This window comes from Betta splendens, chromosome 4 (assembly GCF_900634795.4).
Source record: "Betta splendens chromosome 4, fBetSpl5.4, whole genome shotgun sequence".
In the NCBI taxonomy this organism is placed as follows: Eukaryota; Metazoa; Chordata; class Actinopteri; order Anabantiformes; family Osphronemidae; genus Betta; species Betta splendens.
The window spans coordinates 434,409-459,580 of record NC_040884.2 but is presented as its reverse complement, the minus strand read 5'-3'; the positions used below and the strand labels follow the sequence as shown (position 1 = coordinate 459,580).

At 45.4% G+C, this 25,172-nt stretch overlaps 1 protein-coding gene across 2 annotated transcripts in view; it reads right to left on the bottom strand.

Annotated features, from left to right (window-relative positions):
* The window catches only part of LOC114854014 (ephrin-A2-like), a 29,582-nt gene extending 5,437 nt beyond the window's left edge, over positions 1-24,145 (bottom strand). The window contains exons 1-2 of one of the 2 annotated variants that reach the window (XM_041070516.2): positions 21,488-24,145; positions 154-446 (exon numbers count right to left, since the gene is read on the bottom strand). In XM_041070516.2, the coding sequence (XP_040926450.1) occupies positions 154-446; positions 21,488-21,627 (433 nt within the window). In that variant the 5' untranslated portion in view covers positions 21,628-24,145. The remainder of the gene's footprint in view (positions 1-153; positions 447-21,487) is intronic. The other variant, XM_029148037.3, reaches the window with a different exon arrangement.
* Between the last annotated feature and the right edge of the window lie 1,027 nt (positions 24,146-25,172).

Genomic DNA, 25,172 nt, shown 5'->3' with positions numbered 1-25,172 from the left:
TCTCTCTCTCTCCCTCTCTCTCTCTCCCTCTCTCTCCCTCTCTCAGAATCAAACATCCTGGTGCCTGTCTGTAAATGTTTGGGCCAGAAGGAACCAGCGGACTGAGCAACACCAGAACCCGTCTCTGATCAGCAGTACCTATGTCATACTTACAGATGTAGTAGTACTCGTGTCCTGGCCGAAACTCGAAGCCCAGACTGAAGGGAGTGAACAGCTGGAACTTCTCAGAGAACTTGAGCGGGCCGCTGGGGCTCTGGGGCCGGTTACACTCCCAGCGCTTAAAGCCCTTCCTGTGGTGGTCGCAGCTGGTGTAGCCGTCATAGTTCACCATGTACAACACGTAGTGCTCCATACGCTCCACCGGTTCTGGTACCTCGTAGTGAGGGCAGTAGATGTCCAGGTAGTCGTTGATGGCCACCTCCACGATGTAGTCGCCCCTGAAAAACCTGCCAAGAAAGACGGCATTTTTTAGTGGAATGAAACGGTTCTGGACAGTTTCACCCAGTTTTAGCTTCAGACGCTATATTTGCCGCATGTTGGCCAGGTTAGTTTGATACTGTGTGTCGACAGACTCTGGGTGATAACGCAAACCTGTTAACCTGAGCAATGCAGGAGGGAAATAATAATAGGGAATATCAAAAAAACAACAATAATAATGTCACATTTTGCACACAATAAATGCACCATGTAGACACTTTAGGGAACTTATTGTTACTTTTTGCTTTAAAAGTCTCACTAATTGTCAAAATAAGTTTTACTTTCACTTGTTCACTACCAGCCAAGCCATTCAGGTTCTGAAGTGAGCAGCAAGCACTACAGTTCTTTTGAGATTCGTTCATACAAAGCCGCACAGATCGTTCGTCTTTCATTCATCATGTGACTGCTACCAAGCGACTTTTGCAAATCACAAGTCACGTTAATGTGTGTATTTGCTAGGTTTCCACATGGTTTGAATTCCTTGTGGCATTTTGTGATTATAATTTGTCTGAAGCAAACCATGTTGTCTTTAGTGTAGTGTTTGAGAACCGCGACCATTATTACAATGCCCCACAGCGCCACCTGCTGTAAATGAACAAATAACTCAAAATGATTTGTTCACTTTACTGTTCGAGTGCTAAAGAGCTGAGTCAGTTAAGAATCAAACCTCCCATCTTTATTATGCACGGCGTGAGCCTGAATCTACGCCAAGTTCAGATATATCAAGAACTACAAAAAGTAGAAACGTGTGTAGATCTACGGTTGCTCGCTGGCTGGTTCAAGTAATTTTTACAGCTATCAATCCATTTGCGGGACAAAGAGGAGAAAAACTGTTAAATCTCGTGAAAATGATTGTTAGTCACAACTGAGAAAAACGCTAAACAATTAATATGCAGCAAGGCGTCTGCAATTACATGAGGATATAAAAATATGTGCAAAACCGTGCAAACAAATTCTATAACAACGGCTCTAGCTCTGTGAAAGAATCCTTTGCAGGGGTGTCAAAGTAATGCCGACGGCCGCTGCCCTCCTGGTTTTTCACCTCTCCCTGCCCGAGCTCCTCCTGATCGCCATGACCAGGTGTGTTCAGTCAATGACAAGTTGGAAAAGCCAACTGACACGCCTGATTAAGGTTATCAGCAGAGAGCTGGAAAACCAGCAGGGACACCAGACCTCGAGGACCGGAGCTCGACACATGTGCGTTGCAGGATCTATTAGAGCAGTGATCCCCAACCCCTGGGCCGTGGACCAGTCCGTGGGTCAATTGGTACCGGGCCGCTAAAGAGATCTTAACTCACATTATTTCTGTTTTTATTTATTGTGTGATTCTTTGCTTTGGGTTTCTTTGCGCAACATAAAAGAGCCAGTGAGAGAAGAAGAGCCTATGACTATAAATAAAGATACAAATACAACAATATAAATGAGAGAAAGCTGCATTTAACAAACAATACCAGGAGTCCTATTTGAAACATGGACCTATTACAGGTTGTTCCCACGCACTGAGCCTGCTATGTATAATATGCAGCTGACGATTCTAACGAGACAATGACGCCTTCACGCTGCTTCGCCGGTCGCAGACCTAAGCATTCTGCATGTTACATGATGTTACGCTAATAAAGCTGCATACACAGTGGATTTACTGTTATAATTGTATTTAGAAAATACCAGTTATTATGCCGTTTGTACAATTTTGTTTTGTTGTATATATGTGCCAAACCACAAAAACCGGTCTGTGAAAATATTGTGTGACATATTGTGTAAAAACTGATCCGTGGTGCAAAAAGGTTTGGGAACCGCTGCATTAGAGAATACGTTAGAGGGTCCGTTAGACCCTCTAACGTATTCATGGTGAGAAGCCACGCAGCCAGTCCACATCCATTTATTTTAACAAACAGCTGATTGGGATCAGATGTGAAGCTGGTACCAGATCAATGACTTCTTTGTCAGTAAATAATTTAACGGCCTTCATTTTAACTGGTGTTGCATATAAAACCTGTGAGCCTCCAAATATGATCCTGTCTTCAGAGACAACACTAGTCGTTGACAGTTTGTCTCCTTCACTCCTGCCGGTTTTAGTGACACTTTGGTGGTAAACTTCCCTTCACGTCCACTTTTATGTCAGACCGCTTTTATTTTTTTCCCCCACTACTGTGCGCAACCTGCACCATTAACACCTGCACACACTGTCCCGCTGGGCTACTGCGCAGACGCAAACCATATTTAAATGAATTAACATATTTATATGGGGGCGGCACAGTGGTCCAGCGAGAAAGGCCTGGGTTCGATCCCCGAGGTGGACCGGGTGCCTTTCTGTGTTTGCATGTTCTCGCATGGGTTCTCTCTGGGTTCTCCAGCTTCCTCCCACGGTCCAAAAACAGGCATTAGGTTGATTGGTCACTCTAAATTCTTTACAGTACAGTTTTTACAATTACAGTAGTCACTGAACGGCTGCGACTGGGACGACAGCTTTCACAGTTCAGTTCCACAGAGACGTAGACAATCAGACACTAATGGAGGCTCAAACTAAAAAAAACATGCCATCATCGTGACCCCACCCACCAGGGAGTGGCCAGGGGAGAAAGCAAGTGCTCCTCTAAACAGGTCATCTCTAATGGTTCAGCAGCTGCAGAACATCTGAAGCAAAACTAGAACAAGCTCCAACAGCAGGTGAAGGTTTGTTACGGCCACGCAACCAACACCAAAGCAGTTTCCTCAGAGCATGTTGTCTTGCACTCACGTGCTGGACGTCCCACAGTCAGCACACGCTCCCCCTGTTAACAACAGCCTGCACCGGCATCCCACAGGAAGGAGCAGTCCAACCAACACAGCTGAGTTTGATGGAGGAGGAATCATTTGATAAGAAGAGTCAGTGATAAGCAGCGTCCAATTAAAATCTCAGTAAACAAGACAGATTCTGATGGAACCAGAGTCGAACTGAGTGGGAGGCTGGAAGTAAAACACTGGGTTTGTGTTGGGCTGTGAGCAGCTGGTCTGGAAAGTGTGATCTCAGGGTGTGTAGCAGTAACAACACTCAGAAGCATCAGCTAGGAGCAGATGGAGGCCTCTCTTTGTCTTCTCTAACTGCATTACCAAAGTGGCAGCTAACTCAGTTAGCTGCAGGATCAGGTGACTGAGAGCTGACAGAGCAGGAGGTGCGTTCATGGTGAACTCTGTACTCTCAGCTCTCACATCTTCACTCATCTGTGTAATGAACACAGAGGCCTGTGTTCATCCCAGCAGGCATCAGGGTCTTCATCTTCTTACAAATCAATACTGAGACTGGACCTGTATCAATATTCCAAAGGACTGGAAGAGGCACAGTGGTTCCCCTGAATCACCAGAAAGTGGAAGCCTAGGTGTCACATCACTGCTCCCAGCACAGTCCAGCATGGTTCACTGTCTGGGCCGGTTCTGAGGACGGGTGGCTCGAATGCTGTCAAAAAAATGTCTAGGTTCGGTGGACTCAAACTGAGAAGTGAGATGCAGCTCAATAGACATCAGCTTGGAGTCAGTGGACAACCCAGAACCAAGTTCTGGATGCTGGACTGAACCAGGTCTGATTCTGCTGGTGTTCAGGTGCAGATGTTTTGACTCCAGCTCATATTCACCTAAACCAACAGAGACATGACTGTGTGAATTCTAAATTCCTTCTCTAAATAATGAACCTCTTTTTTTGATATTGCGACAATAAATAAGTAAAGCAGTGCTGACTAGTGTGTCCATCATGGAGCAGAACCTTTCCACACAGGCAGCTTCATTACCCCTGATGGATGCCCCCGGGGCTGTGCAGCCATTGTTCTCCGTGTGTTATTGTAAACCGACTCTGTCCTGACAGAGCCTGCTACAATAGTCATAGTGTTTCCTCAAGTTCAGACAAAGAGCTACAAGCTACAGGACACACAGGACACACACACACACAGGACACACAGGACACACACGACACACAGGACACACACGACACACACACACACACACACAGGACACACACGACACACAGGACACACACACAGGACACACACACAGGACACACACACACAGGACACACACACACACACACACACACACACACACACACACACACACACACACACACACACACACACACACACACACACACACACCCACACACACACACCACACACACACACACACCCACACACACACACACACACACACACACACACACACACACACACACACACACACACACACACACACACACACACCAGTTTCCTTCTCCCTCCTGCAAAGGCTGACGATGTGTTCACAGGCGCTACTCTACGTACTCGTGTCCAGCTCCCAGGATGGCGTCAACAAATCTGGATCTGGAGTTTCCACTCTGACGGTCTGACACAGAATCTGTGAGTCTGGTCTGGACTCGGTTCTGAATGGAGGTATTTTGTTCAGATTCCTTTCAGCGAGGCTGGATCATGTTTTCTGAACATCCCAAACAGCAGCAGCCACGTGTTCCCTGTATCTGGACAGTCTGTCTCTGGTTACCACGGTGACAAGTGAGTAACTCAGCAGTGTGCGTGCAAATCATAGTTCACGTGTCGAGCTGATTTTTGGAGGGAGAACCATAGTGTTTTCTTACTTTGAGTGCAACAGGAAGTAGATGCTCTAGAATGGCCATTTTAATCACAGATTAAGTCGATGCTGATGAAAACACAAATCTAAAGTTTGGTCCAGATGGTGAACATGTGTCTCACTAACATGGTTCCTGCACAAATGCAACATGTCTGATGTGAAAACCACCAACATTCACAAACTGTAGAAGAAATATATTTATTATGGATTGATGTGGTTTATAAGACACAGCAGTTGACTTCATGCTTTTTGTCATGATAGATGTTACTATACAGCTTAAGCATGAAGTACCTGGGCAGATGTACTTTAACTGTACTTGAGTAAATGGACTTTAACTGTACTTGCAGTACTTGGGGAAACCCAGACACTGGACTGGAGGGGATCCATTAGCACTGTCACAACACCTCCAAAGAAGAACGAGCAGCAAAAGAGGAATCACCTAAAATCTGCCAGCTGTCAATTAAACTGTCCGCCCCCTCACTGAGCCCGCCCCTTACTCTAGGGGGGGACAATGGGAACAAAAGGAGGCTCCTGCTGCTTTGTGTTTCCTGGTCTGAGAGGTGAAGCCTGTCAGGGGCAATGCTGATGCCTCCTCCTCCACTGTGTAGCTCATGTGGACCCCATTGGCCCCTATTGGCCCCAAGCCATATTCTGGCCTCCATTATGTCTACTCCTGTCAATCATCTCTGCTTTTAAGTGCAGCAGTTCTGAGAGAAGATGAGGAGGCGTCACGAAGAGGTGGAACTGTGAAACTGTTAATCACGTGAAAACGATCTTTAGTCACAGCAGAGAAAAACAATAAATAATTAATGTACAGCCACACTTCTACAATTAGATGAGCTGCTATAAAAATATGTGCAAAATGATGCAAACTTATATTTTAATGACAACGACTCTAGTCAAGTTAAAGGATCCGTTAAAGGCATCAGCCAGCCACATCCAGCTGCTGACCATAGGGTTTCAGCCAAGGGGGTAATAATCTGTGATGCCCAAATGCAGCTACAGTCAGCAACATTGTAGTGAGGTGGTGTTTTAACGATGATCCAGCGTGGTATGGAATAACATTTGAAGCTGGTACCAGATTGGTGGCTTCTTGTTCAATAAATAATTCAACAGACTTAATATTAATTCTGTCTGCGCAAAGAATCTGTGCGCTCCTAATAATACTGAACACAGTGTCAGGAGGTTTTCTTCTCCTTGTCCTCCACCTGTTTTAGTGACACTTTGGACGTTATGGACTTTCTGACCAACAGACCTCAGCATGCTGGGTCAGACCACATCCTTTCCTCCACCATCAAGCTCAACACTGGCGTACCACAGGGCTGTGTGCTGAGCCCCTTCCTCTACTCCCTCCCTCTACTCCCTCTTCATGCACGACTGCTGGTCCATGCACGGATCAAACACCACGAGCAATAATCTGATACTTATCAACAGCAAGACCAAGGAGCTTATTGTGGACTTCATGATGGAGAGGCTCACACGACACCATCCACATTAACAGAATGGCCGTTGAGCTGGTCTCATCCGTCAAGTTCCTGGAGATCCACATCTCAAAAGACATAAGTTGGACCACCAACACCTCCAGTCTGATCAAGAAGGGTCACCAGCGCCTCTTCTTCTTGAGACTACTCAAGTAAAAACAGCTGTTATTGTTCATCCTGGTGAACCTCTACCGCTGCACAACAGAGAGCAACTGTGTCACTGTCTGGTATAAGCTGCTCTGCTGTGGAGCCTAAGGCACTGCAGCCCAAATGCCCAACGCATCACAGGGACTCCACTTCCAGCCATTGAAGAAATCTCAAAAGAAACACTGTCTGTATCGAGCGCACAGTATTCTCAACTCCTCTCACCACGCCACTGCTCTCTCTCCTGCCGTTAGGGCAGGTGCTTCAGGTTCCCCTGGACAGAACCAGCAGACTGAGGAACAGTTTCTTTCCTAGAGAGTGTCTCCTTTTTGAACTCTGCCCCCGCCCCCCACCGACTCCTCTACCCCACTCATCAACCTTATCATATTCATATCTATCTGCATATACCAGATTATTGTAGCAACCAACCATTGTGGCAGTCGGTTTGCCGTAGTCTCACAAACTACAACTAATGCTTCCTGTTTTCCTCTGTAACTGCCCCAGCAACGGTCAAGCTAAGAAGAGGCGGAGCCAGGCTAAGAGGGGGCAGAGCAAAACTACTCAGTCAGTCATTGTTTTCCTTGCATAACCGTACAGCACTAAGATTCAATGGCTGGAGGTCCTGCTGTGCGGCTCTACCACTATGATACTTTATCCAAACCTAATCTATGATCTATAGCTCAACTGAAAGCTAAGCTTCTACGGAATCTAAAGAGATGTGCCAAAGCATGCTAGCTAGTACAGGTGGTAAGTTATGAGCGACGAACAATACTTACTACGCTAATCGCTAGCTGAATAAACAATGTAAACATTCAAATATTGTCATATAAAGTCCATATTACTGGTGAACCAATACCATTATACCACCAATACCACCCAGTCACTCTCTGACTTTCTAAGCCACAGAGCTTGTCTGAAGTGATTTATTTGAATACCCTTTGGTCATGGTTTTTTATTGCCTCAAGGCCATAAAACGAAAGCGATATGGCCACACAGACACCTGCCCTCTGGTGGAAATATGTGACAGATTTGGACAGGCTGAACAATGACTGGAAACTGTTTATATTTAGTCAGATAGATATAAATAACCTATTTAGGTTGTTTGGATATATTGATCGCCATTATTGCTATTATAGGTGCTATAGCCCACATTGACTAGTGGACTATAGTGGACTGAGAACCTCATCTGACTGTTGCTGAGTTAATGTTGACTAATTGTGCTATGATTATATAGAGGTAAGATGTTACTGAAGCCTCTATTTACAAAGATATATATCTTGAAAATGGATTACTCTTCAGACATTCCTGATTTTTAATTAAAAATAAAAAGTGCATAAGTAACTCAACTCATTCTCATTCTCAACTCATTTATACACTTCTTATCACATCTCAGAAGTGTCCCCTACATTATGACACCAAAAGCATTCAAGTAGCCTTTATGGTTGCAGCGATATACCCATCTTTATCATGGCTATGCCATCTTTTGGAAGACCCCAGAAAATAGGCCTGGGGGGTAAAGGGTTAAGGACCAGTAACTAGCCTTACTGACCATTAAAAAGCATTAACACCCAGTAAAGAAGCCTTAGGGACCAGTAACGGCCCTTAACGCCCAATAAAGGGGCTTACCTACCAGTAATGGGCCTTAAGGACCAGAAACAAGCATTAAGAACCAGTAACTAGCCTTGCTGACCAGTAACTAGTCTTAGCAATCAATAACAAGCTCTACCAACCAGTAAAAGGCCTCACCGAAAAGGAACGGGCCTTAACGCCCAGTAAGAAAGGCTTAAGTACCAGAAATTAGCCTTGATGACCAAAAACAGGCCTTAAGAACCGGTAACGAGCTTTAAGGACCATTAATGAGCTCTACATGTCAGTAAGAAGCCTTAAGGACCAGTAACAAGCCTTAACAAACAGTAACAGGCTTTAACAATCAGTAACGAGCCCTAGGGACCAGTTGTTGATGCCTCAGGTTCTATACTACTTATTTTTGTTTATTGCCGATTTCCCACTCAGCAGGTTTAAATACACCTCAGCTGTTCACTCCCAGAGTCTCTCTTCACACTAACACCAACCCTTCAGAGCTTCTAGAGCCACCACAGAGAAACACTGACATGTCTCGTCCCTCAAAACAAACACATAGAATAATTAGTCTTAGTCTTATTTCTCCCTCATACAAACTAACCAATCAGATCAGTTCTTGCTGAAAAATCATTGGCATAAAAATCAGGTCAAAAGTTTCCTCAGCTCAAATAAAACATATCAGAAACCATTTACCAATGTGTGAATAAAACTCAAAGCGTCAATGAATTAATTAAATTAAATCAACAAAAAACATCTTGCCACAATATAATAATACAGGACACATTTGGCTTTAAACAGTTATTACAACATTTGCAGATCCTGATTTGGTCTAAGGGGTCAAGTCAGAGCCCACATGACACGGTTCTGGCCTCATATCAGAACGAAGGCCCAATACATTTCTGCTTCCCTCTGCCCCGAACAGGGAGAGTCTGTGACCATGACCGATTCTTACGTTGCGGTAGGACGCATGCTTCTTCTCTGGATTAAGCAGCAACCTGCACGTTAATCACTCTGGATCAGTCTCAAAGCGAACGTTTGTACATTTCACGACAGAATCAACAAAATGTGATTTTACCCACATGATCCTAACTCATTTTCCCCACAATCTCAGCAGTAACCACGGCGTCAACGCAGCTTCAATAGCTCCCTCGAAAACCTGGTGCCATAAAATCAATTCACCAGAGCGTGATGAATAAATTCGTGGCACGCATGAACTAATAAAAGGAGGGGGGGGGACAAAACACAACATTTGCAAATAATTATAAAAAAAAAAAAAAAAGCTTAAAAACATTAATTTAGCATTTACAGTTTTTTTTAGATATAAAATAAGAATTAAAGAAAAACTTAGGAAACAAGTGACACAATTATTATTTAATGTCCAAAATCCAGAAGGATTATAAAGATTATTAATATAAAAAAATGAAAATTATTTACATTTTGAAATGATTCATGTTTTATGTAAATTTGAATTATTTTAACAATTACAAAATTGTTATTATTTATTGATGTTATACCATCAATAATAAAACAACAAATATTTAGTTGTTGGCTTTTAATATGTTTAAAAATTACATTATACTTAAAACAATGTATTGTTGTAATATAATTTTATATTAAGTTACATTCTAGTGTTTAATGTTTTTAAACTAAATTGAAGATCAGTGCTACATATAAGTTGAGGCTGCCATCATTTCAAAAATCGTTATAATAATTGATATTAAAAATATCAGGATACAATCCTGATATTGTCATTGTATTTATATTATACTTTATATTAGAGGTTTGAGCTAGTCCTTGTGAACCAGGTTTGGTTCTTTGTGGCTCTATTGTCCCGCAGAACCAGCAGGGGGTCAGACAGCCGGTCTGGAGCTGAGTAAAGAGGCGATTCCGGGGGGTACGAAGGAGGCGGATTAGTTCTCCTTGGCCAGGCATCCTTCCCTCCCTCCTCCTCGTCTTTGTCCCGGCTGTCAGCGTCCGACACACTCCACCAATCACACGCTGCTGTCAACAATGGCTGCATGATTTCCACAATTCCCAGAGAGCCTTCTGTTAAGTCCTGGAATGGACAAGGTCTCACCCTGATAGGAACTGAAGTCCGATTTAATCTGAGAGAAAATCGTTTCTGACTGATGCCAGTTCAGCACAGTGTTTGAGTGGGCGGCGCCGGGGCTTTGATTGCAAGAGCTCTGATAACTGATACTTCACATTACATGTACAACATCACATGAAACGTGACATTGTACGTCTCTAATTTTTGCTTATTGTTACGATGTGTAGGAGTCTCTCGGATGAGCAGCAGATCTGAGATTCTTCCTCCAGGAACCGCATTATCAGAACCAGCTGCACATGATTTTTAGTTTGCATGCAACCACGGTTCCTTCATGGACTCTATCCACGGCCCCTTGCAGGCGCCAGGCACATCTGGACGAGTTCCCCCAATAGGAACAGGTGACAGTGCTACAGTACTATAAATACCAATAATAAATTACAGTATCAGATCCAACTAAGTTACACTACGTTTAAATATCAGTAACAGTAAAAACAGTATGACATAACCCTAAGAGCATTTCCTGTTATTCATCCCATAACCTTGCTTCACCTTGAGTCACCCTCGCTGTGTGAAGGAGACATTCCGCAGGCTTCTGCGTCCTGCTGCATCAGACTCAATAATAAGCAATGTTACATTTTGTCAACCTATGCAATATCTTCCCATATATCTGTACAATAGTCATAATGTGCAATGATTATTGTCCACCTCAGTATCTGCATCTCTGTTTATGTATAGCTGTTGTAAGATGTAATTTCCTGCTGTGGGGCTAATAAGTGTCCATGAGAAAAGGCGTCATAACGTCAGCTCCTGACAGGCCACGGCGGACATTAGGCCCGCCTTATCAGCACCCGACACAGCCTGGATTACACGACCCCAATGGCTGCTGGGAGCTCGGCTAATCTCAATACTCAAAATATTACAGTAGGGGAAAGCGGAGCCTGGTTCTGGTTGGACAAAAGCCACTGTTGTTGTCGTCTTGGACCAACCAGTCAACAACAGTTTCCTTTGAGCTGCACCAGAAGTCGGTTGAAGCGCTGGACCCCAGCTGGAAAAAACACGCTCTGTCTGACCTGACACACAGGCTGTCTGATCATTACAGAGTCAGACGCTGTAGTGTCTAGCGCCTGTGAACACATCAGCACTGTGCTTATCTGATGGTTACAGCTTCTGTCAAAACTACGATGGAAAGGTTCTGTAGCATTAATTCAACAAGGTCCAGTCTGTTTGGTGACCTTTGACCTCTGAGTCTCCTTTAATCCAAGTTGACTCCATGATTTGGCTGTGACTGCTCTGTGTTTGTGATGCCTGTGATCAGGTCACGGTGCCGAGGCCCTTCATTCCTCTGTGTTTGATAAACTCTGCTTCACAGGATTTAACGCTCTGCAGCCTTCCAACAGGAAGCAGATTTCCATACTGACTGGGCCATGAGCTGAAATGTGGTCTGGACCAGAAACTGGCCCCTTAGCTAACTAGGATTAGTCTCAACCCAAGTCCCAACTGAGACAGAGCCACAGCAAAGGAACCGGAGTTGACTCAAACCTTCTCCATGATGCTGTAAAAACATGAACTGTGACTCATTGTCTGTGTTTGGCTCAGAAACAATGTGTGAGCAGTAAAAACAGAACATGGCTCATGTTTCCCTCTGATCTCACAGCGGAATCCTCCTCAGTAGAACCATGACAAAGCAGGCTCCCAGTACTGCAAAGCATCATGGGAGTCCTACAGGAAGGGGGAGACATCCTACAGAGAGGGGGAAGAGTCGTAGTGGAGGACAGCAGACTAGTAACAATATTCAGTGTGTGAGGTGGATTTACTTAGTTTATCAACTTTGCCGACTTGGCTTCTTAAGAACAGCTTCAAGAACTACAGTTTGTGTCTGTGACTCAGTAGAGAGACAGGCTGACTCTGAACTTAAGTTCTGGCCCAGCTGTTCTGGTTCTGCTCCATGCAGCCCAGACAGCACCACTGTGACAGTAGACGCTCTCCTGCTGCAGTGATGTGCTGAGAGAAGATATTTGATATTCATGTGATGGCAGGAGCCACTCTTGTATTCATGGGAACCATAAAATATGCAGCTGAATGCTGGAAACAGAACTAACGTCCATCCTGCAGTTTAAAATCAACATCATCAAGGTTTCAGACACAATTTATGGAATCTGTCTGATTGATAACTGTACTAAGAAATGCAGGCTCAGTTTCAGGTTCTGTTCCTTTCCCCAGTTGTGTCGTCCAAACATAGCTTCTACCGTGTTGCTTTACTGAAAACACACTCAAGTCAACATCCAGTTGAGCGGTTCTGCTGAACCAGTATCTGCTGGGCCGAGCTACAGGCTGAAGTCACAGGACTGTGACAGGTCCTTCATAAATAAACATTGTTTTTCATTATTTGTGCTCCTGAGGCCTGAGGTGTAGAACTGCTCACTTGGTCTCTGACAGAAACCTCCCGTTAACACACAGCTGACACACCTGGTCGCACACAACTACAGCTCCCAGCATGCCCCAGGGCTCTGAGCAGGTATACAGACACAAAGAAGCGAAAGCCTGAACTGTCCTTTCCTTAGCTCTTATCAGACCTACAACTCATCACCACAGCAGCCAGGGAGGGTGTCGCCATGGAAACATTCTCCAAGGACCCCTAAGCTGTTTCAGGTAAGATGAGGAAGGAAGGAGAGAGTGAGAGAAGACAGCTGCTCTCCTCACAAACACCTGCGTCTGTCCAGCAGTTAGCCAGGTTCCCTCAAGAGCATGTCAATGCTTCGCTCCGTTTTAATTGTTCCTTATTTAAAAAAAAAAAAAAAGAGGAATTATTTTTCAGAAAAGCAAATAAAACGAACAAATGTTTTACATTAAAATGGAATGAAGTCGGAAGCTACAGCCTGTGTCATCTGATGTCACCACAGGTTTTTCCTAAATTCTTCCTCCCTCAACTAGAAACAGACACAAACATTTTACATGGATCCAAAAATGATAAGTTCCGGGATTAACACTGGTTATGAATCTTACTCTAAGAAGCAAAGTAAGTGAAACCTAACAGTGAGACCTGAGACCTAAACTTCGTTATAGATATTATAGCACAAAGACAAGATAAAACTAATGGAAACAACTGAATCTGCAACATCTGATTTGATTAGTTCTAAAACATGGAAAGATGTGTTCTGTAGAAGTTCTCAGATGACTGTGTCAGCCTGATCACCGATGACAACGATGCAGAGTACAGAGGACTCACTCTGGACTTTGTGGACTGGTGCCAGAGAAACTAGAAGAACAAGAACAAGAGACGGTGGTGGAGCCGTCCTGTACGTGTGGTCTGATGGAGCAGCAGCATCACAGTGAGGGACAGGAAGAGACTGGACAGGGTCATCAACAAGTCCAGCTCTGTCCTGGGCTGCACTCTGGACACAGTGCAGGAGGTGGCTGAACCCACATCCATCCTGGACCAGGACTCTCACCCACTGGAGGACTCACCTCGCTGTGTGAAGAAGAGATTTCCTAGATCCTTCCTACCTGCTGCTATCAGACTGTACAATTAGAACTGTTAATTACTGCACACGCTGTATCAGTGGTTATGTGGGGAAAAAAATCCTCTGTGCAATGTTTGTGTAAACCTGTGCATACTATAGTATGCAATAATCCTTCCCATGACTCCATACACTACTCACTCGCTTTACTGTAGTGTTTAACATTTGTTTGTGCCTTCTCTCTCAGGCCAGTCGTATGGGTGTGGAGGTGCGCTACTTGAACTTTACTTCCGATGCTGTATTTTTCAGTCTGTATTGTGCTTTATTGTGCTGTTGTGAGATGCAATTTCCACAATGCGGGACAGTTAAAGGTTTTCTTATTCCTACAGACTGATGAGTCTGCTTCCACATTTTTAATATGACCGGTTTTGTTGAAGACATCAAAAGTGTTCCAGCTGAAACTAAAATCTGACCTTGTTCTTGTGTCAGAAACAGAAAATACATGAGCTGGACTCAAAAGCAGATGTGAGTTATAGCCACTTATTAGACATTGATAAAACACAAAGGAAACAGGTAACCTCCTAGGTTACCTAGGAGAGAAGGAATCACACGAAAAGGACAAACAAAAATAGTGATGAAGCTGCAAAAGGTTATTTATTTATGGAAACACACATTAATTATTACTGGCTGCTGAAAAGTCCCTGCAGACCCCCAGCCAATCACAGGGCTCAGTGAGACCACAGCCAATCACAGAGCTCACACATCATCAACCAATCAGAAAGCAGTAGTCCCAATAGCCCCAGCCAAACGTCCCTGAATCGACCAAGTGGGTTCCATCAGCGAAATGCTCCTGCAGTGCTGCCATCGACCCAGACTCAGCAGAAACATGGTTGGCGTTAAACCAATGTCATGGTTTAAATAAGGGTGACGAACACTGAACCCAACGCCCAGACCCTTCAGTTGAACGACCAAACAAACCAAACCAGAGACATAAAAAGCCAGACTGTAACAACAGCCGTTTCCAAGGAAACCAGCAGGCGCATCTGTCTTTGTAATGACCATTTACCTGAGATAGGGGGTGTCATCCAGTCAAAACACATTGAAAAGTTTAATGCAGACATGAAGTTGTGTGTTCACCTACCTCTGGTTTCTGTGAATATGTTGTGTACTAAACCATCAACATTCTGGGACCAGAGTCTGAGCAAAACTACAAATACTGGCCATTCAGTATTTAATACAAACAACCACGGCCTAAAAAAAGGGATCACCAACGTCACTGTCGCAGATCCAGTCAGAACCTTCCACTGCCTGAAATATTTTAGGCTCAGACCCGGTGGAGCTGCTGCTTCGGCATGTAAACGCTGGGACGCTGCAGGAATCAGAGCGTGATGCATCAGCTGTGACTGACACAGATGTGGACCTGTCTGAAGCACTGCAGCTTCTCCTCATCATGTTTCTGGAACAATGAGTTTATGAACCTGCTTCTAACTGTGATTACACAACTAACAATATTTAAATCATTTTTAACATGCAACTGTGGCGACCGAACCAGGCATGCTGCAGCTGAGCAGCAAGTGTTTGGGTCTGAAAGGAAAGATAAAAAAGGGTTCTGCAGAACTAAGCAGTCACACATGTTCTGCTGATCATCTGTTGTCAGACCTAGAACCAGGAAGAACCAGGACCAGCCCAGTGATGACATGTTTCAGAAGAAGCACAAATCATGACTCTGTTGCACTGTCGAACCCGAAGCTGCCCAGCTGGTCTCAGGTCAGCGCCTCAGTTGCTGCCATCGAGCTGCCAATCACCCGGTTCGACTCTGGTCCCGACAGCAGAGGAGCAGCTGCTTTCTAGTCTTTGTATCGTCCTTTCACGGAGTGAGCAAAGGCCTGAGTCGCTCGACCATTTCCATAATCTCCATTAAACACTTCAAATGGTGCTTTAAGACGCTGCCATCTGCATAATCCCATTAACCGGTGGCCGTGGCCAAGCGGTGGTTCAGGTGGAAGAAAAGGCACATTTGGTTTGTGTCAAGATCCTGACAGACGAAGCTAAAGCTGCCGTGAGGACGAGAAATAAAAAGTCTTCCTGAGCTAAAAGCTCCATCCGGGTGTAAAATCTGTAAATCTGCCGGTGCTTCCCTTCGTCTGGGGAAAAGTCTGCTCACAGAGTTTCCTGTCTCCCGTCCTCTCCTCCCTCCCCCTCTCGCCAATGACGACAAAGAAGCAGAAAAACAGATTCACGCTTTGGGATGACAAGGAAAGTAGGTCAGATTTGAATTCAGACCAGGTGCAGGTTTCTGCCGTTCGGGTTAGACCCGACCACAGCCTTAAACTGTGTCACAACTGGAGAAGGAAATAAAACATCCAACACAGCTCAAACAAGCAGGAAGCTGGTTTGGTGATTAATAAACCACAGAGGCACCAGAGGGCAACACTAATGAAGCACAGGGAAAAAAATGATTGGTTCTGTTTGCAGCTACATGTTCTGCCTAGAGATGGAACCCGTGGCTGGTTCTGGATTGATGAAGCGTCATTAAGCAACAAAACTCAACTTACACTATTACTTTAAATTATTACAGCCAGAAACAGACAAACTACTCAGATTGACTTGAAATAAAAAGAAACATTAGCTAGAAATGTGGACTTCAGAATCAGCTTTGGGGTACTGCAGGGTTCTGTGTTGGGGCGAGTCACTGCTATGTAAATGACACTCAGGTGTTTATGTTTGTCTGTCAAACCATGTGAAACTAACCACTGAGTTAAATGTCAAATTTATTTGAAAGACAAGTCCTGGTTGTCTCCTAAGTAATGGAAATTATTTGTTGTTGTTGTTGTTTGGGCCAGTAAGATGGTTCCTCTGAATAACATACTGTAGCTTCAGCTTCTACTGAGGAACTGCATTTCTGACCAAAATCTCTGATCCATCTGAGGAACATCTCTAAAATCAGAAGCCTCCTTCCTCAGAGTATTGCTGAAACGTGACCCCATCATCGGGACAAGTGTTGTTCCCTGCTCACTGTATGTCCAGCTACTCTGCAGCCAGGGTCTGATTTAAAAAGGCTGCTGCTGGTCTGAGCCTGAGCTGAATAGAAACCTGCTGCATCTGTAACGACCTTCGCATGAAGTAAAACCAGATTTAATGGTGAAACAAGATGAGTGGGTTCGGTCTTAACCCGGTCCAGGCCTGATGACGTGAAGAATGAGCGGCAGCTTTCAATGATTCATGAGTCATCTCAGAGCAGCAGACCCAGGTCGTCCATAATGAATGAACGCAAACCTCAGACCTGCTGAGAAACACAAACACTGACGAACCTGATGGACCAGGAGCATGTAAACACAGTCCAGATTTGGGACTAGTACCTTGAGGTGTGTATGTCGTTCTCAGGTAGAGTCAGTCAAAACTAGACAAGAGCTCAGTCCCTGTAGATCAGGGGTGGGCAGTATTGTCCTGCTGATGATGGAAGTGATCGGATGTGGCCAGATAGTCTGGCCTAGTTTGCATGTGATAGTTTATATTACTAGAGCAGGGGTGTCTAAACCTGATCCTCAAGGGCCACTGGCCTGCTGGTTTTCCAACTCTCCCTGCCCCAGCTAATACTGATTACCTTGACCAGGTGTGCTCAGTCAATCAGCAGCTAACAGACACACCAGATCAAGGTAATCAGCAGGGAGAGTTGGAAACCCAGCAGGGACACTGGCCCTCGAGGAATGGACCTGGACATCCCTGTACTAGAGGCATCGAAGTCTGTTGGGGGTTTTTTGGTTGCTGGGGAGAACACAAACACAGTCCCCCACTACCACAAAAGGAGTGGCCTGGAGCCTGGATCCCTCCCCCACCAGGAGGGAAGCACTGCTCAGACTTTACTGTTAGTCTGTAAAAAAAGCAGAGAAACAGTCCAGGTCCGGTTTTTGTCCATTCCAAGTCCAGCAAGATCCCTGGGTTTAGTCTAGCTCTGTGGTATCTCCAATCATAAACCCGGTTACTGAGCGGTTCTTGCTTCAGTAGGACCATAAATGAGCAGAATGAGGATACAGCATGAAATTTATTCATCGATAAAAGAAGCCACGGAAAGACATCAAGGTTTAAGTGGTTGTATTCTGAAGGTGTAGACTAACAGACTAAAACAACACTAGCAGGTACAGCTCGCAAACTGTTCATTAATTACTAGAATTGCATAAATACAAATTCTTGTGTCTAATGTTGGATAGGTTCTGGTCCAGCAGTAAACACAAACCAAACCTTTAGAGCCTTAAGATCCCAGAGTTGTGTCTAAGTGAAAGCTCAGGCTGCCAGAAAGGTTGAAGGTCACCATCTGCTCAGATCACCACAGGTCCCAGATCAGGTCCCCAAGGACTCAACTGCCCAGACTGGACCCGTATCAGGTTAGGTCTCTCACGCACACACTTAAATGACATTTGCTGCTGATTCACACAAGCTGGACGTTGAATGGGTTCAGATCAAGTTCTGAACAGGTCCATGTTTCAGCTCTATCAGAACTAGGTGGTGTGGGGTGGGGGCTTTAAAACTTAGAGACTATAGAGCAGGGGTGGACAAACCTGGTCCTCGAGGGCCGCTGTCCTGCTGGTTTTCCAACTCTCCCTGCACCAGTTACGGCTGATTACCTGGATCAGGTGTGTTTAGTCAATCAGCAGCTGAAAAAGCTAATTGACACACCTGATGAGGTGATCAGCCGGGAGAGTTGGAAAACCAGCAGGGACACTGGCCCTCAAGGACCAGGATTGCCCACCCCTGCTATAGAGGAACCTGCCTTGACAATGGACGAACCCATCGCTCACCATCCAACCAACACCGGGATCTGTGGGGGTTTATGCGGGGCTTCCCTGCACCTGTTTCAGCCTCCTGTATAGGTGGTCCCAACAGCTGAGCCGTGACCATCACGCTGACCCGACCCACACAATTCAGGACCAACAACATCCTGACATCATCCTCTCCCTTGCCTCCTCACCTCCTCTTCCTTCTTTTGCATTTCAGGCTGAATTTCATCAGAAAACAGTAAAAGGTTGCAGCTTTTCACCCTCCTCTTGTGAACGGAAGCCAGGACTTCAAAGTTTCCCGTGTGTGTGTATCCAGTGAAATGTGGGTCAGACATTAAAATGCATGAGCAGGGAGCAGAGAGCATGATGAAGTGCTGAGACACAAGGAGCAGAGAATGTAAAAATAACTGGAGGAGCAGCTCTGACACAGACCGGTCCCTGCTGACGCCGCGCTGACACGATCAACTTCCAGGAACAACATGCTAAATATTCACACTGCTAGAAAAAACAATTCCGGACTTTCTGATGCAACCTGGGTCACACCGGTGTCACATCTGAGCCATGGAACCGGGGAACCGGGAGATTTCCAGGACAAAAGCTCCAATTGGTCCTGATGGTAAATTATTTTGTTGTTGTAGTCGTCGTCATCGTCAGGTGTTTTATTCAGACTGACGAACCCTGAACGACTTCATCCTCTGCTTTGTGCTAAACAAAATGGCGGCTGCAGTTTCTGCGGTTTTGGCTTGTCGCTGATCTCCGACCTGTTCCGCTTTTACCACTGAAACCAAAGAATACTGCAGATGACGAATGTTGTCATTTGTTGCAGCTCAAACATAGATGAAGGATCGGACCGCTGCTCGGTTCTGAAGCAGCTGCTGGATTGTGGTTCTGAGTTGTCTGAGGTGGATTAATTCAGGATGAACTCATGTTTTCCACTGTTTGTTTGACTCACATGATAGCTTTTATTGGATCCATCAGTTCCTCGACCCCGTTCTCGCTCTGTGGAACCGTTCAACTGCAGAGTGAAACCTAATGAAGTTAACATTTTTGGGGTTTTGTGTTTCTGGCCTCAGGTCTGAGCAGCTACACAGAACACGAGATGAAAAGCCTCAGTAGCAGCTTCAGCACAAGCGGGTCACAAGCTGCACAGAACCAGGTTAAAGAGCACATTCTGGTGGTCTGCTCCAGCAAACATGGGTCTCCTGTGCAGAACAACTTTTACTGGACACAGTGTTCAAAACATGTCACAGCAAATTCACCTATTGACCTTGATAAAGCTGCTCCTTAGAACTAAACACACAGAACGACAATGCAGTTCGAGCGGCAGTCCAAACCCACCAGAACCAGGTCTGAGCTTTACGACCTGACTAACAGTAGGGTTCTATGTGTTGTATCATGTTCTACTTTGTTGTACTTCGATCTACTACAAACAATTTGAGGTCGTACAAGGTCACAGAAGAACAAGATGGATTCAAAGAAAGAAAAAAAGTGAAGAGTCAGAATAAAGATTTTTAGGCTGATGGGTCAAAGACTGAACCGGACATGTGCTTTTGGTTCTTGTTCTGTCTGGACTGAACCCGTTCATGCTGTGGTTTCTGTGACAGCAGCATTAAATCAGTCAAATCAGCTCTGGCCTTTTTACGGTTAAGACACCAACTAATAAACTAACTAATTGAACCAACACATGTTGGTTCTGCTGGGACTAGGGCGGCCCAGTCCATAGGCCAGGAAATAGTTTGCCGAGTAGGGTCAGGACACTGCGTCTTTGGACACTTCATTTGGAGATTCTATGTGCTGTGCGTCCTGAAGACCACCAACCTAAACCTACCTTTACATCAAAAATGTAAAATTTGTGAAACACAACACTTGTGCATCTGTCAGTACAATAGAAGACATGGTTCTGCTGTGCTGATTCTGTGGTTCCCTTTCATTTCTTCAAATCAAAGTAATTTCTCTCTGGGTTTTTAATCTCAATGCACTTTAAACAGAACAACCTGCATCACAGTTGGACCAGAATCAGAGTCTGCTGTGCCGAAGGTTTTTGTTGTTTCTCACTCACTCACACACACACACACACACACACACACACACACACACACACACACACACACACACACACACACACACACACACACACACACACACACACACACACACACACACACACACACGATGTAACGTCACATGGCTGTATCTAGAGCATAAGGTAAGTGAAATCACAAAATGTGAAATGAAAATTGTGTCCTATTAGTTTGTTTGAAGTAGCGTTATATACACTGCTGTAATCTCGACTGTTGGGTGAAGCTCTATCACACACACACACACACATTTTGAAACACTCTTCTGGCAAAACCTACATTTTTAATACAAGTATAACGAATAGGTATGGAGTCGAAGCCATTGCAGGTTCTGAGGTTCTGATTGGACGTTTAAAAGGTGATTGACCAATCAGAGCAGAGCACATAGAACAGTAAACTCTGCTGTCAGGTTAAGGTTAAGAACTCTGGCACGTGTTCTGTCTCTGTCCAGAAACCAAGACAAAAACTGGGTCTGACATTTTGACTACACAGAAGCGCAAACTGTGGAAATAGAACATCTCACGCCAAACTGTTGCGGGTTCTGAGAGCCCGTAGGGGTCCACACAGAACGGGACAAACGTACTTTAAATCAACACGGACCTGTTTCTGAACCTCCTCAGGTTTTCTTTGTCTAAACCGCAGCATCTCTCACTGAAGAACTTTAAACGTAAGTTTGGAAACTTTTAATTTAGGAAAACGAACTATATCGATTTTAAGTAGTGAATGGGTCCTAATTCGAGAACAGATCGGGGTCCAGGTTGTGTCTGACCTTCCGAACCATCTAAACAGTCTCAGGACTGAACTTAGAAATAAAAAATCTCGGTTCTCGGAATCTCGGATCGGGACCGGGTCTTACCTGGGGTTCGAGCTGTTCCAGTAGACTCCGTACCGGTCCGAGATTCGGTCGTCGGTGACGGCGGCGCAGAGTGGGAGCAGGAGACCCAACAGCAGCAGTGGCCGCCCGTAGCGCTCCATGTGCGTCGGCGCAGCGAACATCCGCGTCTCTTCTCAACTCTGAGCGCGTTGAAAGCAAAAGCAGAACCAAAGCACATCCAAACCAAGCTCTGGATTGTCTCAAAGCTTTCAAGTGAATATGGGACGTGGATTTGTTCCGTTTGGATGTTTGCAGGAGACGGACTGTCAGTAATCAACGATCTTCATTGTCCCGCGTTCGTGTGATGATTCCGCAGCTGTGATCCAGAGCCACGATACTGAGCCGAACTCGGTTTCATGAGTACAGGGGGGAAAGCCTTCACGGCCGCACTTTATTTGCGAAAAGCGCTAATTTCATCCAAATCCGCGCCCAGGAAGAAAAACCGTCCCAAAGTTTCATCTTCATTCAGCCGGAACTGGATCAGAACCAGACAGAAACTAATCCGAGGAGTAATAAGACGAGAGCTCGCCGTGACTTAACGCGCCCATGAGCGTCCTGCTGGAAATTGAACTCATCATCTGGTTCCGTCCTCTGTGTGTGGAACTGAGGACCTTCAACCGGGACCAGCACCGAGCTGCTGTTTACCCCGAATCTTTCGCTGCTCGGTTTCTCTGCAGCCGCTATGAAAGTTTTGGACCCGTCGTCTGTCTGCAGCGGAACCACGTCTCCAGCTCCAGTCCCACCTCTCCGAATCTAGTCTTAAACTTCCTCTGTCGTCGGTCTCCTTGTGCGGACCGAACTGAACCGATGCAGAAACGGAACAAAGAAGAAACCTAGTGAAAGTTTGTTGGCGCTGCAGGAGGAGTGTTCGCTGTGTTCACCGGTGCGTCCTGCTGGGCGGGGCTTCTCTGTGGCCCCGCCCCTCAGCTGTAGGACAGAAGTATACGGACAGAGCAGTTCTGTTTCCGAGCCCAGACTCTGGACTCTACACAGGGACAATGGTTCAGATCATTAGCATGAGGACGAATCAATGAATGGACCAACTGGGCCCAACAGGAGCCCAACGGTACCAGTAAAGGTTGTGGCGCACTACCACGCGACGGTCCGTGCATGAAGGGCAATTCATTATTCATGTGTAAAATGAAAATTGAACAACGTCTTTTCATGCTGTGTTTCGTTTCCGTAAATCGGTAAAACACATTTGCGACATACTGATTTACTCATTCTCCTTTTCTCCACTTTCAAAACGAAATACGAAAAAGGGAAACCGGGGGCGGGGCCAGTCGCCGGACTTTCACAATAAAACGCCCAAGAGCTTTTGAAGCGCAACATCGGCAAATATTTGTAATTCTTGAAGGATTGCGGTCGTGTTTTGACACACACTGAGATCCACATTGTTAACATTAACCAACGTAACAATTATTTATTTAAATCATTTATTTAACCAAGCTATTTAACCAAGTGCTGACAACTGTCGATTACGTTACGACTCATGGCGTTTGCTAAAGGAATGACAGGTCAGTCAGCTCGCCACCGTCGGGTCACTTACAGAATCACCTGCCAACAAAGCTAAGTTTTCTGTGCATCCTGCTTCATTGGGAGTGCAGCGACATCACGACCTTGTCGACACCTGATGAGGAAGAATTTAGCGCATCTGCGGTGTTCCGGTGATTTTCAGTTTATGATGAGACTGAAATCGCGTCCTCCTGCTTGGCCGGTTGATGCTCTTATGCCCAGGAAGACGCTCTAATGTTGTGCCGATCTTTGCAAGTATTCTAAACAGTGATTTATTACAGTTTATTGTGGCTGTTCAGACATGCTCCATCATTGGACTTCCTGTCTCAGAGCCTGCTTTACCTGCGGGAGAATAACAGCCACTCAACCTGCCTCACAATAACTGAACTCATTGTGAGCCATGACTGCCCTAATGTGCATCGCATCATCTTTGTGAGGCAGATTCTGAGGCAAAGTGTGTGTGATCAGATGATCTGTCACGCAACATCAAGGTGTTACTGTATGTACAGAGCAGATGAGTGCCTGCAGAGGATCTTTTTTGTTTCCACCACCTACCTTCGGTATTGGTTCAGTAGTCACTTGTGACTGCACCAAACTAAGTGAGTGAGATATTAAAGTGACTGGTGCAATTGCTCTGGAGATGTAGCGTGTGTGTGGCAGTGCGGTAGAAATGTGCACCATGTTATAAGTGTTCATTATAAAATCTGACAGCAGCAGGAAGGAAAGACCTGCGGAATCTCTCCTTCCCACAGCGAGGGTGGATCCGTCTGTCACTAAATCTGCTCTCCAGAGCAGACAGTGTGTCCTGCAGTGGGTCAGACTCGTGGTCCAGCATAGATGTGAATTTTGCCAGAACTCTTCTGTTTCCCACCTCCCTCACTGACTCCAGAGTGCAGCCCAGGACAGAGCTGGACTTCTTAATGACCTTATCCAGCTTCTTCCTCTCCCTCTCTGTGATGCTGCTGCTCCAGCAGACCACACTGTACAGGACGGCTGATGACACCACAGAGTCAAAGAGAATCCTCAGGAGTGTCCCCTTCACTCCAAACGACCTCAGCCTTCTTAGTAGGTAGAGTCTGCTCTGACACTTCCTGTACAGTGCGTCTGTGTTGTTAGTCCAGTCTAGTTTGTTGTTAAGGTAAACACCCAGGTACTGTCTGGATGTTCATTCCCTGAATGTTCACTGGAGGAGGGGGTGTAGACTGACATCTCTGGAAGTCCACCACTATCTCCTTTGTCTTCCCTGCATTGATTAGAAGGCGGTTCTGCTGACACCAGTCCACAAAGTTCTGTGTCAGTTCTCTGTACTCTGCGTCATCATCGTCAGTAATAAGTCCAACAATTGCAGAGTCATCTAAGAACTTCTGCAGAACACAGCCAGATGAGTTGTGTCTGAAGTCTGCAGTGAAGAGGGTGAAGAAGAAGGGGGCCAGAACAGTCCCCTGTGGGGCTCCCACACTGCAGGTCAGAGTGTCTCACAAAGATGATGCGATGCACATTAGGGCAGTCATGGCTCACAATGAGTTCAGTTATTGTGAGGCAGGTTGAGTGGCTGTTATTCTCCTGCAGGTAAAGCAGGCTCTGAGACAGGAAGTCCAATGATGGAGCATGTCTGAACAGCCACAACGTGAAACGGAAATTCTGGACACAGTTCTGTTTGGTCAAGGTGGACCCATAGGAGTGTGTCGCTCCACAGAGCAGATAAGTGTGCTAAGTGTGGTCCGTGAATGCCTCAGGCATTCAACCCAGCCTTCACTAATAGTTGACTCGGTCTAACATATGTCTACAAGTGGTTCTGGTCATATCCATGTTTTAAATCCAAACGCTCGTTGCCTCTGTTTTGATGTTTCATTAAGAGTGTTGACCATATTCCAAGCTCCTGCAGCTGCTGACCTGAGATCAGGCTCCATGCTGCTGATTCCGTCTCACCTGAAGACTGGACAGACATCTAGTACTATTACTAGTAGCTCAGCAGCGTTGGGGGCGAGGGGGGTGACTTCTCAGCAGCAGAAAGCTGCTTTGGCTCCTTTTGACTTAATTTGAGTAATATCAAGTGTAGTAATTGGAGCAGAGTGAGGAGTTGTAGGAGCATAGAACACAGCGGAGACAGGACAATTCTTCAGAACTACAAATATCTGATAGAGGTCCAGTT